Source organism: Pristiophorus japonicus, chromosome 13 (genome assembly GCF_044704955.1).
Source record: "Pristiophorus japonicus isolate sPriJap1 chromosome 13, sPriJap1.hap1, whole genome shotgun sequence".
Classification (NCBI taxonomy): domain Eukaryota; kingdom Metazoa; phylum Chordata; class Chondrichthyes; family Pristiophoridae; genus Pristiophorus; species Pristiophorus japonicus.
In genome coordinates, this window is record NC_091989.1 from 147539284 (window position 1) to 147557811 (window position 18528).

General features: G+C 42.6%; 1 protein-coding gene across 6 annotated transcripts in view; it reads left to right on the forward strand.

Annotated features, from left to right (window-relative positions):
• The first annotated feature begins 5542 nt into the window (after positions 1 to 5542).
• The window catches only part of tdrd12 (tudor domain containing 12), a 212313-nt gene continuing 199327 nt past the window's right edge, over positions 5543 to 18528 (forward strand). For all 6 annotated transcript variants that reach the window (XR_011596358.1, XR_011596357.1, XR_011596359.1 and 3 more), the window contains exons 1-5: positions 5543 to 5593; positions 13103 to 13177; positions 13852 to 14016; positions 15127 to 15263; positions 18397 to 18516. Coding sequence is in view for 3 of the 6 variants with exons in the window: in XM_070898098.1 (XP_070754199.1) it covers positions 13154 to 13177; positions 13852 to 14016; positions 15127 to 15263; positions 18397 to 18516 (446 nt within the window). In the remaining 3 variants the exon portion in view is untranslated. The remainder of the gene's footprint in view (positions 5594 to 13102; positions 13178 to 13851; positions 14017 to 15126; positions 15264 to 18396; positions 18517 to 18528) is intronic.

Consider the following 18528-nt stretch of genomic DNA (forward strand, 5'->3'; position numbering starts at 1 on the left):
TTTCTCTTACACCAAGTACAAAAAAGTCTTTGAGCATGTGCTCCAAATGTCCTTCAAATTCGCAATGTCCTGCAAGGCGTCTCAGCTCGGCGACATAACTCGCCACTTCCTCGCCTTCAGACCTTTTGTAGGTACCTACAAAAGGAACCGGTATCTCACCATCAGAACGCTTTCCTTCAGGTTCAAATGCTCTCGGACCAGTGTGCACAAATCGTCGTACGATTTCTCCATGGGTTTCGCTGGAGTGAGCAGATTCTTCATGAGGCCATACGTTGGTGCCCCACAGACGGTGAGGAGGATCGCTCTAACTTTGGCAGTGCTCTCTTCCCCATCTAGCTCATTGGCCACGAAGTATTGGTCAAGTCGCTCCACAAAAGTTTCCCAATCATCTCCCTCCGAAAATTTCTCCAGGATGCCCACTGTTCTCTGCATCTTTGGGTTCTCTATCTGTATCTTGTCGCCAGTTGTTGTGTATGGAGAAAGAGTCAGACTGAACACTGTGAGCTCAAAGTAAAGTGTGACCGTAGTCTTTTATTGCAGGTCTCCAGAGTGCCTCTCCAACCTGTGAAGCCTTTTTAAATAACTGTGCTCCCAAGTGATTATGGGATCCCTTGGAACTCTGGGGAATGAGCCCTCTGGTGGCTGTACAGAGTAAATACAAGTCCACATATATAACAGTACCCACATCACCTTGAGAGCACCGGAGCTGCCAGAAGGACAGAGCTGGTTACTCGGGGACAAAGGTTACGGGCTCGCCACCTGGCTTATGACCCCCACCACGCAAACCCCGCACTAAGACAGAGCGTCAGTACAATATGTCCCACATAACGACACGTAGCATCACAGAGAGGACAATTGGTCTTTTAAAGCAGCATTTCCGATGCCTGGACCACTCTGGAGGCTACCTGCAATACCATGTCATTCAGTTCACTGTCATGTGCTGCATGCTGCACAACTTGGCCATCATGAGGAGACAGGTACTGGACATTGAAGATCCTCCTGAGGGGAGAAGGAGGGATGAGGATTTGAAGGAGGTTGACGAGGAGGAGGAGGACCAACAGTAGGAGGAGGAACCACCTCAAGCCGCAGGACGACGGCGGAGGAGGATGGGGGCGACCAAGAGGACCTATAGCCATTGCTAGACACTTGCGTCAGTGGCTAATCCGTGAACGTTTTTCTGCCTGAAGGCTAAACGGCGGCATGTTTGATTATAGTGTTGCACCATGACTGTTTACACTTTGTTACACTTTTAATAATGTTGTGTTGGTTTCTGTTGATCTAATATATACTGTTGGTTAAATTCACAAAATAATGTGCTGATTCTGGTTAAATTAAAATAATAGGTTGATTAAACATTTGTACATTTGGAGTATAATGTGTGAAAATGTGATGTTATCCACTTTGGCAGAAAAAACAGAAAAGCAAATTATAATTTAAATGGAGAAAAACTGCAAAGTGCTGCAGTACAGAGGGACCAGGGGGTCCTTGTGTATGAAACACAAAAAGTGAGTGTGCGGGTACAGCAAGCAATCAGGAAGGTAAATGGAATGTTGGCCTTTATTGCAAGAGGGATAGAGTATAAAAACAGCGAAGTCGTGCTACAATTGTAAAGGATTTGGTGAGGTCACATCTGGAGTACTGCGTACAGTTTTGGTCTCCGTATTTAAGGAAGGATATACTTGCATTGGAGGCTGTTCAGAGAAGGTTCACTAGGTTGATTCCAGAGATGAGGGGATTGACTTATGACGATAGGTTGAGTAAGTTGGGCCTATACTCATTGGAGTTCAGAAGAATGAGAGCTGATCTTATTGAATCATATAAGATAATGAGGGGGATCGACAAGGTGATTGCAGAGAGAATATTTCCACTCATACTAAAACCAGGGGACATGGGGTTCAATTTTGGCCAGGAGTTGCTCCCTTTTTTTTTGGAGCAACTTGATTTTTCTGAAGTATCTTAAAAATCCCCATTTTGCACATTCAATTTGCGCCAGTGTAAATGAGTTAGGATTTTTTTTGTTTAGTTTATTTTTCTCAAAACGGAGCATTACCAGCCACCTACGTCAGTTTTGGCCATTTAGGCTACTTTGGCCAGCTAACAGTTACTCCAAATCTACCCAGGCCAGCATATGTGGCCACTTCAGAAAACCCTTGCGGAGAGTTAAAGAAATCAGCGCAGGTAGGTACATCGGAGGCCAGCAGAACCTAATGACTTGACTAAAGAATGTGAATAGGATCAAACAGCTATACAGGACACGATATAACAAACTTCGCAAAGTTAATTTACTATACAACAAAAGTATTCCTAGAAGCTTAAACTACAAAAATAAAAGAAGTAAAAGATAATTGAATTAAATTGCCCTAATCTCACAACTAATTTAAACAACTATTTGTTTGCAATGATTTTACTGGGCCAAAATTGAGCCCATATTATCTAAATAAAGTCTACTTCAATAGATAAGATATTCGCTAAGTGTTCCTCGTCACTTATGTTCTTCTTTCACAATAGCACCAGGTGAATAGGCTTGACAACTGGTCAACACTATTCACAAGAGACAAAACATATTTACATAATTTTTTCAACATATCCAAAAGTCCAGGAAAGTGACAAGCCATTAAGAAAGTTCAAAAATAGCTACAGTGCATAAAATTTCAAACCCGAGGTCGATCGCACCGGGACGCCACTCGGCCAGGACTAGGGGCGGGCATCGGGTCCCACACACATAGCAGCTGCAGCATGCACAGAGAGGCTGGAGGCGAGGAGCTACTGCACATGCACGGACACTTCACTGCGGGCACTAGGGGCAGACCTAGTAGACACCTCGTCTTCTTTTTCAAGCTGTGGATCACCCTGTGGCACAGTCCCTGAGGTTGGTCTGGGGATGATTTGAGTGGCAGCAGTTGATGCTGTCAATTAGTGTTGTTGAGAGACAACCTGGGTGGTTCACTTATTGCAATAACTACCTGCAAATTTCCGTCACATATGTCAGACAATTTCCCCATCAGCTGTCCCGACAGTGCATCAAATGTATCCACCATTCCCTCCCTAATCTGTCCCACCAGTGGTGGTCCTATTCATCCAGTCAGTGTTACTTCTCCGGACAGTCCCGCAACACCCATGGTTAGCTGCATACTCTCCCCACTCATCCCGATGAGCTGTACCATGTCTACCTGCACTTGTGGTTCAGCTATCCTATCCACCCTCCTTCGTCGTCTCCCACCTGTACCTTGCTCCTCGACCCTATTGGGCATCCCTCTCACAGGTGTGCGTTGCTGGACCACACTGGGACACGCATCCTGATCCATGGGCTCCTCCGGCTGCAGGTCCAATATGATCATCTGATCAGTGGGAGGGATCTTCATGCTGGCCTTCATCCAGATCGTCCTGCTCAAAATCAGGAAACAATTCTGGACTCTCTTCTGGATGTCCTTCGGGTGCTATTTCTGCTGGTACTTCTGCTTGTCCTTCTGGATCACCTTCTGCCTCTTCCTGACACGCAGCTACTGTAAAACATATCGAAAACATCCATTAAAGCCTAGCTAGCCCATGCAGTATTTAGCCAATCCACAGTGCAAATTGCAGGGCTTACCCTGTCTCTTTGACCTGGGCCCAGTATCCACACTGGTGATGGATCTTCTCCGGTGAGCTTTAATCAGATCCAGCTGACTCAATTGCAGCTTACTTAGTGGACCTCCACCTCCACCAGTGCGATTCCTGTGGTTCCTGATCTTTGCATTCTTCAACTGCAAAGATGAAAATATAACTTTTTAAGAGAGGGTCCTTCTGTGTGGTGGTCACACACACACACACATTTACAAATGTAATTGCAGTGCATACTTACTTTAACTAATCGTCCTAGGTCCTGCCACTTCTTTTTCAGCTGCCCTCCGATTCTCTGGGTGATGGCTACTGCATTGTACTCTACAGCAACCTGATCCCAACGTTGAGCCATTATAGCAGGTTTTACTTTTTTTTGCTTTTCCCCCCCGAGTTGCCAGCAGATCCCACTTCCTCTCAATGATATCTACCAGGGATACCACTTCGTGTGGGAGAAATCGAACAGCCCTTCCTTCTTCTTCGAATTCCTCTTCCACTTCCCTCAGCCATGTTTTGCAGGTTTTAATGCTCAAAATTGCAGAAATTTCCAGCCAACACAATCTGATCACAAAAGGAAAATGATCCAATCACAAAGGGTTTTTTAAATATGTCTGATCTTTATTCCTGCATGCCCAAAGAGATTTTAGCGCAGTCTTGAAGCTCAGCCCCTCTAGACAACTTCGGAGAGTGCAGCGCCAAATTCAAATATTTGTTTGGCGAAAGTCCCGATTTTTTTTCTGGCGCGAACGTACACAAAAAAATCATACATTAACATGTGCAGGCGCCAAAAATTCAGCAAGTGGAAAATAGAGGCCATAGTACCTGTACCAGTATAAATTACTGGAATCAAGTGATTGTTCAACATGCCTTCCATCCAACATTCTCATGATTTTTCAATTTCCCAAAACAGCCTTTTCCCCATCTCCATCTATTTTGCACTGCCTGACCACTTCTGGGTGATTCAGTCTTGCTGACATCTTGGGGATAATTTTTGTTTTTAGGAAACCTCTTCCAGCGGGAAAGATTTGCTGTGCTGTGCTCCATCTACGTGTTGTGTACGGATACCATCAGGTGATGGTCCTTGAATGAGATTTCTCAATTCTTGTCACACTGTGGGTAGATTTGTGTTGTAGTCCCATGATCCCCCAGGACAGAGCCGTCTTATCTAATGTTTTATGCCTGACTTTGTTGGCAAGCAGTGGGACTTTGGTTCCATTAGTATGAGCTAAATTGAATCACAGCACTATAAAGATTCTGTTCTAGCCCACTGTAATATCTAATCACTTTATGGGAGTTAGATGATAAAATTGTTTACTGTACTCGATAGGTAATATCTACAATTATATACTGGCAGCAACATATTTTGTTTTCCATTTAACATCCTAATTAGGCGTTTTGATTTGTTATTCAGTATCAGATCCACCTAGAAAGTGGCATTTTCACAGCATTTGGGCCATTTTGCTGAAAACTGCAATACTTGAACAGTAAATTGTGCCACACGTGGTAACTCTAAGTTAAGAGATTTTCTCAATAAATCAATTGCCTAAATCATAATAGAATATAGGTTATAACCTTGCATTTCCACAAATACAGTTTTTTAGTTGGTTTCAAAGTCTCGAAAATTCACAATGAATAAAAAATAAAGTAACAGCCTCACAATATACCACACGCTAGGCAAGTGCTGGAGTACAAATGAGGAGAATGGAGATTCCTATTGAAGCAGTGATTATTTCGACCTGCTGAGAGAAATTATAACGTACCAGGGCAAAGACAGAAGTATTCTCCCACACCAAAATCCTACAACCACCCTCGCAACAGCCAGCCTGCATTAACCGGTTTGCAGTACCTGGCACCAAACTTGAAAGGCCACACAACATGGTGGAACGTCCTTTAGAGAACGGCGCAGGCGCGTGGGGAGTCAGGTGCGGCGGGAGCAGCGCTTGGAGACGGTTGGTGGGAGTGGGGGAGAGGCGGCTGATGGTCTTCAAGGTTCAAGGTGAGTTTCGTTGGATGAAGGGAAGATGTGTGTTTAAATTTAATGGCCAAAACTGACATTAATTCGATAATTTGTACCGTAAAACGTCGATTTAATTGTGAACTTTCCCCTCTTGTGGGGCTCTCGTGCTGCCCTCGTCTGTAAAGTGAGTGAGTGGATGGATAGATAGGCCCGCGGGGCGGAGGCATTGAGAGAAAGTGAGGATTTTTTTCAACAAACCAGGCAACTTATTTCCAAGAGTTTGTTATATGTTCGATAACATGGAAAACCTTCGTCATTGGTCTTTATTTGATGGTGAGCTGGGTTCTCAGATTCTATGTTAAGTGCTGTACTTTTTGTGGGATGCTGCTGTTTTGGTTAAATATTGCTGTTGGAAATGGATGCAAATTAATATGGCTGTTGTCTGTGTTATTGCTTAAAATGTGAAAACTCCATACTTTTAAATAAATAACTAGTCAATTGCACAAGGGGAGTCGAGACCAAGTGTAGTCTTCTAGTGAGGTTAAAGGGTGGAAACAATTTGATCAGCATGTGCAGATGTAATTGTCTCCATTTTAAGTCCTATATTCGGTCCTTATATTTACATAACACTGATTTTATATTATTTATAGTGAAATAGCAATTTGAGAAGTAGAGTTGGCTGAAGCTTAGGAGTTTCTGTGTGTGCATTATAGGTTAAGGAGCTGGGGAACACAAAAGTACAGTGCCACCATTGGTCCCAAATTTGCATAAACATTGCATAATTTCTACAATAAATGGGGATATAGAATTTATAATGAAAAAGTTGATACAGGAATTGAGTACAGACATAAATTTTGGCTTGGATTTTGTGGTCAGCGGTGAACAAACACTTGCAGCTGGTTACAGATTTTTTTGTAGGCTTTGGCGCTGAAATGTGGGGTAATTAGAGATCCATTTCAGCACAGCACCCTCTATGGGGGATCTGGGACCTGTGTGAGTAGGTTAAGCAACTGCGTGCCGGAGTGAAGAATCCGTACCAAGACGTGAGGGCCGTAATTCAGGGCTGCGGCGGCAATGGGCCCTACCCCTTAAGGGCCGCCGGGCTGCACATAGTGAGGAGAAGGTGCACCGACAGAAAAAGTTGTCGGGGGTACCGCGTGGCAGGGGAACGATTTTTTTAACTGAATTTCGGTCGGTATACTATTCAGGTAAGGGAGAGCAGTGGTGCGCATTTTGATGACGCGCTTACGACGGTCATCAGCATCGGGGCGGAATTAGGTCCAGGGGGAAAAATCCCCAACCTGAATTTGGGTCGGGGTGGCCAGTTGACCACAAAGCGGCGGCCACGGGATTCCACCGTGTGGCCGCCGTAAATGGGCAATAATGGGTCTTTCTGAGATCCTGAATTTTGGCCCCATGGAGTCTTAACCAGGAAGTGTAAGTTAATTCAATATAAAATCATGTACAGAAAGTGAGATAAAGAGGAAAATAAAGATGGGATTAAGAGAGATAAAGGACTCAGAAAAAGTTTTAAAAAAATCTCTAATAATCATTAAAATTTCAAGGAATGAGATGCCACACTTGTAAAAGTAAACTTTCAATACCAGAGAGATTGGTTGGCAGTAATTAAGACTCATCATGCTATTTTTAAAACTACTTGCACTTGAATGGACAAGCCCTAACTTTTTCTGGCATGTTTAGTGGGTATCTAGTATAGCAACTTCACACCCTTTCATGTGTTTTAATGCTGAATTTCTTGGTGAGATACCAGTGCAGCGATGCTTCTGGAGAAGCAGGGCAGCTTGAACAGCAACTTCCTGATTTCCGCATGTACGGATGCTGGAAGATGCTGTCCGATTTACTCCACAATAAGGGTGAGGCTTTCTCATCGTTATTTATTCTTAGCACGAAATCCAGGCCAATATCTTTAATATCTATTAGTAGATAAAATAACGCTATAATCCAATATATAAACTTACTCAAACACCCAGTGAGACAATATTGTAATATTTTTGGAGATTGCTGTTTTAGTAAATGAGCACTCCTGGCAGCTTTTTTTTGTTACCTTTTGCATACTCCTGGCAGCTTTTAATTTTGCATTCATTTAAAGTTTTCAAGTTCATTTGTGTTGATATTAACATTGCATATTTCATCAAATTCCACTCCTTTCACGACAGCCATGTTATGAAATCAACTTCACTGTGATCATAAGAAAATGATGGATGAGAAAAGCCATTTGTCCTGTCTTAGTTCATCCATCCAAAATGATCCCGAAGTCCCATGATTGCAGCTTTCAATTGGTTCTTAAATGATTCCAGGATTTTTGCTTCTGCTACTCTTACCTTGGAGTTTATTCCATGTATTGATCACTCTTTGGCCTCAAGTTTCGGGCCGCGCCTAGAACGGCGCAGCCCGACACCCAAGCCCGTTTTCCGCGCTCAAAAGCGCGCCAAAAACATACCGAGCAATTCTCGGCCTCCCAGCAGCTTGCTCGGCGCGGCACGCAGAGTTCAGCGGGGGGCGTGGCCAAAGCGTCACGCCGATTTTGAGAGTGCGGGGGGGGGGGGCTAGCTCACAGCAGAAGACGTCCTGCTGGCAGCCCTGCGCATGCACATTGGAGCGTGTGCGCACGCGCAGTGAGACACAAACGTTGGCACGTGGCTATTTTTAAAGGTACAGGAGGAAAAGTGCTGATTTGTTTTGTGGAGCTGTGGAAAGGCTTGGGAGTGAATCTTGGTGATTTTTTGTGCCTGAAGGAGTGCTTTTAGCAGCACTGTTGAAGAAGTCACCTGCTGAAATCAGTGAGTGCTGCTTTTTGCTGCTAAACTTCCAGAACAAGTGCTGCATAGGTGCAGCAAAATAAGGATTGTGTTTTTTGAAAAATCAAAGTGTCAATTCAATACAACAATGGAACAACGTCCACCAAGAACAAAGAATTCCTTGCATGAGGAAGTGGAGATATTAGTTAACGTCATTTGAGCAGAGATGGCAGGAGCTGGATGCCAGCAACAGAGGTCGCATAAAAGTGCCACCCAAAGAAATGAAGAAACGCTGAAAGTTGCAGAAGATTACTGCGCAGTAGTGCATACCATGAGATCTGGAAGCCAGTGTAAAAGGAAATGGCACGACCTTGGTAAAGTAGTTAGTGTAAGTAAGATTTTCATTTTTTTATGTAATTATAAATGTGACTATCTGTATGTCCCACCCTGCAGAAAGACGCACTCTGTAAAAAGTTATATTTTAATCTTTGCAGAAGAAATTGGCCCATAACAAAAGGGAAAGAACTCGAACAGGATGTAACTGTAGTTACGATTTTCAAATTGAAATTGTTTTGTAAGTTTTGTAACTTTACAACTTATAAGTGATCTTAGGGTTTTTAAGTGATCTTATAGTGTAAATGCTCTCACATTTTGTATCTTATTTAATTTTGCACCTAAAAAGTGATCTTGAAGTTTAAGTGATCTTAAGAGTGTAAGATTTTTCATATTGAAATTGTTTTGTAACTTTTGTAACTTTACAAGTTTACAAGTGATCTTAGAGTCATATTAAAAAGTAAAGTTTGATACAACAAATATTTTATTACACTAACATTAACTTTGTAATAAAATTTTTTTTCATTAAAACTGAATCATGTTCCATGAACACAACACAACATAGGAACAACCCCAAAAAATAAACGTCCATGCGCAACAGTTGTCGCGGTGCCCTCGGGCATCAGTAATTGAAGCGTTCACGGATGAGCTGCTGGTGCAGGGCTCGAGCAATCGTTAAAGGAGCACGATGGACGGCCCTCCTCTGACCTCGTGCTCCGGCATCAGGCACTTGCATGCTTTCCTGATCGTCGTCATCATCCTCATCCTGTTCTTCCAAATTACGATCATCAGGCACTGGCCCCTCGTGGGTCTTCTGGTTCCACTACCAGCTCCTGTTGCCTCATGATGGCTAAGTTATGCAGCACACAACAGTGAAGTGACCGACAATCTGAGGAGAGTATTGCAAGTGGCCTCCGGAATGGTCCAGGCATCGGAAACGCTGTTTCAAGATGCCAGTGGTCCTCTCTATGATGCTGCGCATTGCAATGTGCGCCATGTTGTGTTGATGGTCAGCTTCCATCCGTGTTACTCGTAGGGGGGTCGTGAGCCAGATGGCCAGGCCATACCCTTTGTCTCCCAGTAGCCAGCTCTGCCCTTCTGGCTGCTGCTCAAGCATGTGAGATATAACGCTGTTGTGTCAGATGAATACATCATGGGTGCTGCCAGGGTGTATCGCATCGACTGACATGATGCGCTGCTTGTCGTCATACCCACGAGCTGCACACGAGCTGGAGTGGAAACCTTGTCTATTCCTGTACTGCTCGGAATCCTGCAAAGGTGCTCGCAAGGCGATGTGGGTACAATCAATGCAGCCTTGTACCTTTGGGAAGGCAGCAATCCTGAAGAAGCCCACAGCCCAGTCATGCATTGCTTGTGTGGTCATTGGGAACTTGATGAAGTCATTCCTCCGCGCATACGGTGCAGCCGTGACCACGCGCATACGGTGCAGCCGTGACTTGGTAAATGCAGGCATGTATTGCATGTTGAGAGATGGCGAACACATCTCCAGTTGTAGCTTGAAACGATTCCTAGGCATAGAAGGCAAGTGCAGCTGTTACCTTCACTTCAACAGACAAGACAGTCGGCATTCTGCTTCTGGGCTGCAAATCTGCTCTCAGCATATCACAGATCTCAACAACAACTTCTCTGCGGAAACACAGCCTTTTGACACAATCAGCCTCGCTCAGGTACGAGCGGCTGGCTCGATATTGCCGACGTGGGTAAGGTCTCCTGCCCATCAGCCTACGGGCTATGATGTTCCTGATGCGGTGAGCTCTGATCAATTCTCTCTTATGCAGTGAATTGATGGCGAACCATTGCATAATCCGTGGTGTTGATAATGCAGCACCCATACTTGAATTACAAATTTAACTTTTAAACTGGCTGGCTGGTTCTCCCTCCTGGTGCTTTGAACGCCTCCCCTGTCTCCTGGCCGAATGGCCTGTAGCCTATAAAATTAACTTCACTGCTGTGAAGGCTGCTGCATATTGCCTGTGTGTGTGGCCCCAACCAAGTCCCCTTTCTCCTGGCCGAACGGCCTGAAGCTTCATAGCTCGAAGGCTGCTGCTGCCGTCTCTGTGGGTGGCCTGACGCCGCCCCTGTGCCCTGGCCGAATGGCCTGAAGCTCCGCAGCTCGAAGGCTCTGCTGCCGTCGTTGGACTGACGCCGCCCCTGTGCCCTGACCGAATGGCCTGAAGCTCCGCAGCTTGAAGGCTGCTGCTGACGTCTCTGTGGGTGACCTGACGCCGCCTCTGTCCCCTGACCGAATGGCCTAAAGCTCCGCAGCTCAAAGGCTGCTGCTGCCATCGTTGGGCTGCTGTCGTTGGACTGATGCTACCCCTGTCTCCTGAATGAATGGCCTGAAGCTCCGCAGCTTGAAGGCTGCTGTTGCCGTCGTTGGACTGACGCCGCCCGCCTCCTGGATGAACGGCCTGAAGCTCCACAGCTCTAAGGCGGCGGCTGCTGCTGCTGCTGCTTCATACAAGTAGGAAAATTCAATGTATTTTTTATTTGCTTTATTTATCATTTATTATTCAGGATGGCTCTTTGTTTGTATAAGTGGGACTGTTGAATGCTTGTAAAATGTAATTACTTCCCTTCCCCCCCCCCACCCCCATCTCTTGTTCCCTGCGCCTGATTTGTCAGTGTAGGCAAGGTTTTTCTGAGCGTACAAAAATCTACACTTACTCCATTCTAAGTTAGTTTGGAGTAAGTTTTTGCTGCCTAAGCTTGCAAAACAGGCGTAAGTGGCTGGACATGCCCCCTGTTGAAAAAAAAATCTCTTCTAAAATGAAACTGTTCTAACTCACTAGAACTTGAGCAAACTAAATGCCGAGAATTGTAATTTCTAAGATGCTCCATTCTAAACTAGTTGCTCCAAAAAAACAGGAGCAACTCGGGCCGAAACTTGACCCCTTTGTGTGAACTTCCTAACCTTCGTCCTACACTTGCAATTTAGTTTAAAGTAATTTTCTGGCTTTATATTTTCCCTACTGTTTGCTGTCTTATACCTGCTATGAGATCACCTTTGACTACTTCTTTCGAGGCTGAAAAGCCCACGTTTTTCCAGTCTTTCATCATAACTCCGTTCTCTAAATCTTGGCATCAGTCTTGCCTTCCTTAAAATGCTTGATTGCCTCCCTTGTGTCTTGGCCAGAACTGGACATGGGAGAAATGCACAGACACAAGGGAGATGGAATTTAATGCAGAGAAATGTTAAATGATGCATTTTGGAAGGAAGAATGAGAAGAGGCAATATTAACTAAATGTTACAATTTTAAAGGGGTTGCAGGAGCACAGAACTTGGGTTTCACATACACAAATCTTTAAAGGTGACAGGAGAAATTAATAAGGCTGTGATCCTGGGCTTTATAAACAGGGTACAAAAGCAAGGCAGTTATGCTAAACCTTTATAAATCACTGGTTAGGCCTCAGCTGGAGTGTTGTAAAATTCTGGGTACCGCATTTAGAAAGTATGTCAAGGTCTTGGAGAGGATGCAGAGGTGATTTACTACAATAAAGCAGGGATGAAGGACTTTAGTTATGTGTAGAGACCAGAGAAGTTTTTCTTAGAGCAGAGGTTAAAGTTAAGGAGAGATTTGAAAGTGGTGCTCAAAATTATGAGGGGTTTTGATAAGAGTAAATAGGATAAACTGTTTCCTTTGGCAGGTGGGTTGGTAACACAGATTTAAAATAATTCGCAAAAGAATGATTTTTTTTTATGCTTCGAGTTGTTATCAGGACTGCACTGTCTGAAAGGGTGGTGGTAGCAGATTCAGTAGTAACTTTCAAAAAGGAATTGGATATATACTTGAAGAGGAAAAATATGCAGGGCTATGGGGAAAGAACAGGGGACTTGGACTAATTTTATAGCTCTTTCAAAGAGCCGGCGCAGTCATGATCGGCTGAATGGCCTCTTGTGCTGTATTCTATGAGGAATGGTATAACAAGATAATTATACAGGTTGAACATGATTTCTGACTTGTGTTTCACTGTTTTGGTCATATAAACATTCTAATGGCTTTGTTGATTGCGACTCTGCATTGGTTGATCATGTCTCTTTCAACTTCATCCTGAGCTATTTCAAGACCATTTATGGGGTATGCTGCACTCAAATTTGATGGAAGTTTGGGGTGGGGTGGGGGAAAGATTGGCGGTTGGAAACCTTACTGGAGATGAGCGGATAGCTGTGTATAAAGTCAATGTTGGGAGGGTGGCAGAGGGATGCCTGTAGTAGCAGTGAAGTTGCTATAAAGCTGAGCTGACCAGTTGTGTTAGTCTTCTCTCTGCCAGGTCCAACGTTGTGTGTTTACCCAAACTGAACAGAATATCTCCATTCACAGCTGCAACAGTATGTGGTGTCTTATTTGCTCTGTTGAATTACATTTCTAACATTTTTTAAGAGGTAAAGCAAATGTGATGCATTATGTGACTATGTTTTTTGTTTTCAAAACAGGATCCTTTTATTCGTAAAGAAGATTTGAAATTTTGTAGCATTACACCGAAGATGATTGAAATTTTGATTATAAAGGTAATGATAACTATTATATACATTATGTCTCTTACTTTGTATTGGAAAGCCAAAATTTAATTTGAGCTCTTTTTAGGATCGAATTCTCCAATGCTGTCTGAGATGGCTGGGACAGGATTACTCTTGCAGTACTTGTATGTCTTTTGGTGTGCTGACATTTTAATCTCATTAATTATATTTTGACACAGCCATTGATTTTTTTTTGAAGGTGATAATTAATAAAAATGCAGCATAAAAATAATGAGAGTCAATATTATAAAGTTGTTATAAAGTTAGTTTCTAATAACTAATTCACTATATGGGACAATATTTTGCTTTCTTGCACTCCTGGTTCAAAGCCTTGTCTGCTGGGCACCCATGTTGGGAAATCGTATTTGTGTAACCCATAATTTTCAATCCTAGGTATCTTTTTGTCAGTTAATTTAGTGTTTGAAAATGGCTTATTCTGCAAACATAACTTTCAGTCTCAACCTGATGTTGCACACCAGTGAAAATATAAGCTAACAGATGCTAATATGCACGTTGCTCCAGTGTGATGTGATGGGAATAATTGATCACCAGTAGGTGTACATCCAATGTCAGCATATTTTGCAGTAAATCAATTTTTTGTTTAAAGTCAGTAACTTTAGATGCATACTGGAAGTTAATAATACCCTAGTTTTGTGTGTATTTAGGTGGAAGATCCTGGCCGTTTCTGGGGGAGAATAATAAATGGCTTCAGTGACCTGGCTGAAAATGCAAATCAGTACCAAAGATTGGAGGAAAAGATGAACCAGCTCTACCACAGAAGCCTCGAAGAACTGGAAGAATTTAAACTTCCTGTTCTAGAACAAGGCCAGGTAATATTCAAATTCTGCCCTCTTGAACATTCCTCATTATAACTGCTCAACCATCGGTGGCTGTGCCTTCAGATGTTTGGGGTCCTAAGCTCTGGAACTCCCTGCCTAAGCCTCTCCATCTCTCCGCCTCTCTGCCTTTCTTTCCTCCTTTTAAGATGCTCCTTAAAACCTGCCTCTTTGACCAAGCTTTTGGTCATCTGCCTTAATTTCTTCTTTTGTGGCTCAGTGTCAAATTTATCTGTTTTGTCTTGTAACACTGCTGTGAAGCGCCTTGGGACGTTTTACTAAGTTAAAGGTGCTATATAAATAAAAGTTGTTGTTGATTTATTATTCGTAGTAGTAGTAATAATAATAGTTGATTTCTTTCATACTCTTTTTGCCTGAGAGCATTATAAGCAAGAGAAAGTGGATAACTCAATTTTCATACCAGTAAATTTTCTGCTGCATAACATTGCAGTACTCCTTCAGTGCACTATTGAAGGAGTGCTGCAATGTCAGAGGTGCTATTTTCAGATTCGATGTTAAACTGAGGCTTTGTCTGCCTGCCCAGTTGATGCTATAGATCCCATGGTATTATTTGAAGAACAGAATTCTCCTGGTGTCCTAGTCAAAATCTTCAATCAACCAATGCCACCATTCGTCTCATTTACAGTTTGTATACCCTTACTATATGCAACCTTGGCTGCCATGTTTGCCTACGTAACAGTGCTGATTTTCAAATAGTCGTTTATTGGTTGCAAAGCACTTTAGGACTTCCTGAGGACATGATCAGTTGCAATATAAATCTAAGTTCTTTCCTTACTTTTAAAAGGAACTTTTTATATTTGTATATATTCTAACTGTGTAAGTTATAATCTATTAAAAATAACTTACATTATTGTTCTAGGCTGCCTTATGTCTCCTTCCAGTGCGCATATGGTGAAAACGATCTTGAAATCTCATCAGTGGATAATGGTGTTCAAAATTAGTAGGGATATGTAAAGCTCTAGTCGCATTATTTTAACTCCAACAAATTTAAGCTTAGATGTGTAACTATTTGAGTAATACATACAAAATGATAGTGCTTATGTCCCTTCTAAATGGGTAATGACTTCTTTTCTTTTGTTGCAGATTTGTGCTATTTACTGCCATGAACTGCAATGCTGGTGCAGGGCAATACTAGAATCTCTTGTATCAAGTGGAAGTAGTTATCTTGCAGAGTGCTTCCTAGTTGATTACGCAAAGCACATTTTGGTGAAAGCAAAGGAGTAAGCATTAACTATCCACAATATGCTTGCACTATTGATTGATTAAAAGCACATTTTACTAAAGAAGTGGTCTATTAATAAAAATTCCAATTTTTAAAATTAATTTTGGTATTCATCAAGGTGAGATTTGTTAGTGCTGGGGAATAGAACAAGCACTCCCTGGCCAGGTGGCGAGGCTTCTTTAAGTGGGACGGAGTCACTGCTTGCGAGCCATATTTCTGTCAGTGCCGGGAGGTTAATACTTTCATCCACGCTGAGGTTGTGGATGGCAAGAGCCCTATTCGTGAGTGAGCAAATATTTAGGAAAGAAATATGAAACCGGATGGTGGTTGTTGTACTTTGGTAGAAGAGTTGAGCAGGATGGGGAAGGGGGTTGGTGAGGTTAATCTCCACTCTTGCCGACTATCTCACTCCGCATGCTCCTTGGAGGATGGTGCCGTTGGAGTTTTTATTCATGGCAGCATTGGGTGCTATGATGGGTCTAGTGTAGAATACTGAGGGATACACAGGTCAAAGTCCATGGGCTTGTTTATGGGGAATTGAGCCTGGGTTGATGGCAGGAGAGAAGGAATGCTGAGGAGTTATGATGAGTAGGTGTCGAAATCAGCAAGAACTTAATGGAGAAGAATGAGATGAAAGTTTACGTGGCTGGGTGAGGAGGCGATAATGAACTATGAAAGGCTAAAAGAAGGAAATAAGAATAGTGGGCTTGAGTTGAATGGTAATCATTATGCGTGTAAAAATTGACATAAATAAAGGCTACTCAAGTTGGTCAAATCCAGGGCCTAATGAATAAATTTTGTGAAAATTGTATATTATACATTTTGTTCTTGGGTATTTTAGATGTCTTAAAATAATTCAGATAGGGGGATATCTCTGCATATTTACAACCTAATTTGTTTCTAATGCTCTGAAGAGCTAACTAAATTGATGGTTACATAAGCAGTAACTTATTTCATGTCTAACTTGGAGCATAACCAATTGGTTTAAATTCCTGCAAATAACAATCACCCCTAAAATGTAGTTATTTTGGAAGCTGCTCTGGCACAAGATACGGACGGGGTTGAGGGTAATATATTAGCATGGATAGAGGATTGGCTAACTAACCAAAAACAGAGAGTCTGGATAAATGGGTCATTTTCCGGTTGGCCAACAGTGACTAGTGGGGTGCCACAGGGATCGGTGCAGGTCAACAATCTATATTAATGACTTGGATGAAGGGACTGAGTGTAATGAAGTCAAATTTGCTGATGATACAAAGATGAGTGGGAAAACAAATTGTGAGGAGGACACACAAAATCTGCAAAGGGATATAGACAGGCTAAGTGAGTGGGCAAAAATTTGGCAGATGGAGTATAATGTGGGAAAATGTGAGGTTATCCACTTTGGCAGAAATCATAGAAAAGCCAATTATAATTTAAACGGAGAAAAATTGCAAAGTGCTGCAGTACAGAGAGACCTGTGGGTCCTTGTGCATGAAACACAAAGTTAGTATGCAGGTACAGCAAGTAATCAGGAAGGCAAATGGAATGTTGGCCTTTATTGCAAAGGGGATGGAGTATAAAAGCAGCGATGTCCTGCTACAATTGTCCAGGGCATTGGTGAGGTGACACCTAGAGAGTACTGCGTACAGTTTTGGTCTCCGTATTTAAGGAAGGATATATTTGCATTGGAGGCTGTTCAGAGAAGGTTCACTAGGTTGATTCCGGAGATGAAGGGGTTGATTTATGAGGATAGGTTGAATAGGTTGGGCCTCTGCTCATTAGAATTCGGAAGAATGAGAGGTGATCATATTGAAGCATATAAGATTATGAGGGGGCTTGACAGGGTGGATGCAGAGAGGATGTCTCCACTGATAGGGAAGACTAGAACGAGAGGGCATAGTTTTAGAATAAGGGGCCGCCCATTTAAAACTGAGATGAGGAGAAATTTCTTCTGAGGGTTGTGGATCTGTGGAATTTGCTGCCTCAGAGAGCTGTGGAAGCTGGGACATTGAATACATTTAAGACAGCAATAGAAAGTTTCTTAAACGATAAGGGGTTATGGAGACCATGCAGGGAAGTGGACCTGAGTCCATGATCGGATCAGCCATGATCGTATTAAATGGCGGAGCAGGCTCGAGGGGCCGTATGGCCTACTCCTGTTCCTACTTCTTATGTTCTTGTAATGAGGGGGCTCGACAAGGTAGGTGCTGAGAGGATATTTCCACATAGAGGACATAGTCTTAGAATAAGGGGCCGCCCATTTAAAACTGAGATGAGGAGAAATTTCTTCTGAGGGTTGTAAATCTATGACATTGTCTGCCCCAGAGAGCTGTGGAGGCTGGGTCACTGAATATATTTAAGGTGGAGATAGACAGATTTTTGAGCGATAAGGGAGTAAAGGGTTATGGGGCGCAGGCAGGGAAGTGGAGCTGAGTCCATGATCAGATCAGCCATGATATTAAATGGCGGAGCAGGCTCGAGGGACCAAACGGCCTACTCGTGCTCATATTTCTTATGTTCTTATATTGGTACAGTTGAATTCTGCACAATTCAATAAAATACTGGTATCTGCTAAACCAAATGCATTGATCTCTTTAGAGCCTTTCATCCAAGAGCTGAAGCGAAAGGATGTGATGTGGTGTGATTTTATATATGGTGCAACTTCAGGCATGGAACTAAACATTTATTAAAGCAATAGGATCTTGTGACTTTCCTGTTAGACAATTTGCCCATAAAGTAAGATATAACCAGTGAACTTGTGGGAATATTCAGGAATTTTCTTTTTTATATGTCCATTACTAATAAAGGATCTAAACAAAATGTACCCACTAATTTGGCATTATATGTCTACCAAAACCATTGCAGAGAGGTATTTTTCATTTGTATTTAACATACTGATCTTTTTCAGATTTACATATTCAGATTACTCTCTGCCAAAGTTAGTTTTGAACACTGGGAGGAAGTAGTCTCTAAGATTGTCACCAATTTTGTGCAACTGGATGCAAGTAATATATATTCATCTGCTGTGACACTTATTGTTCCCTTTGATACATGAATTGTTTTTAAAGCCACAGTTTGAGTTTTAAGTTTAAAATGTTACTTATGTCATTTTTTTCACCCCAATCACCACCTTCTATGTTTCTGTTCAGTGTACGAAGAGCATTTGATACTTTTTGGAAGCTGCCATATCGTGCAAAAAAGTTCACATTGTTTGGTATACAGCCAGTGACATTGCACATTGATGTTTGTGAGGAGAAAGCAAAAATTGGGTGAGTATGAAC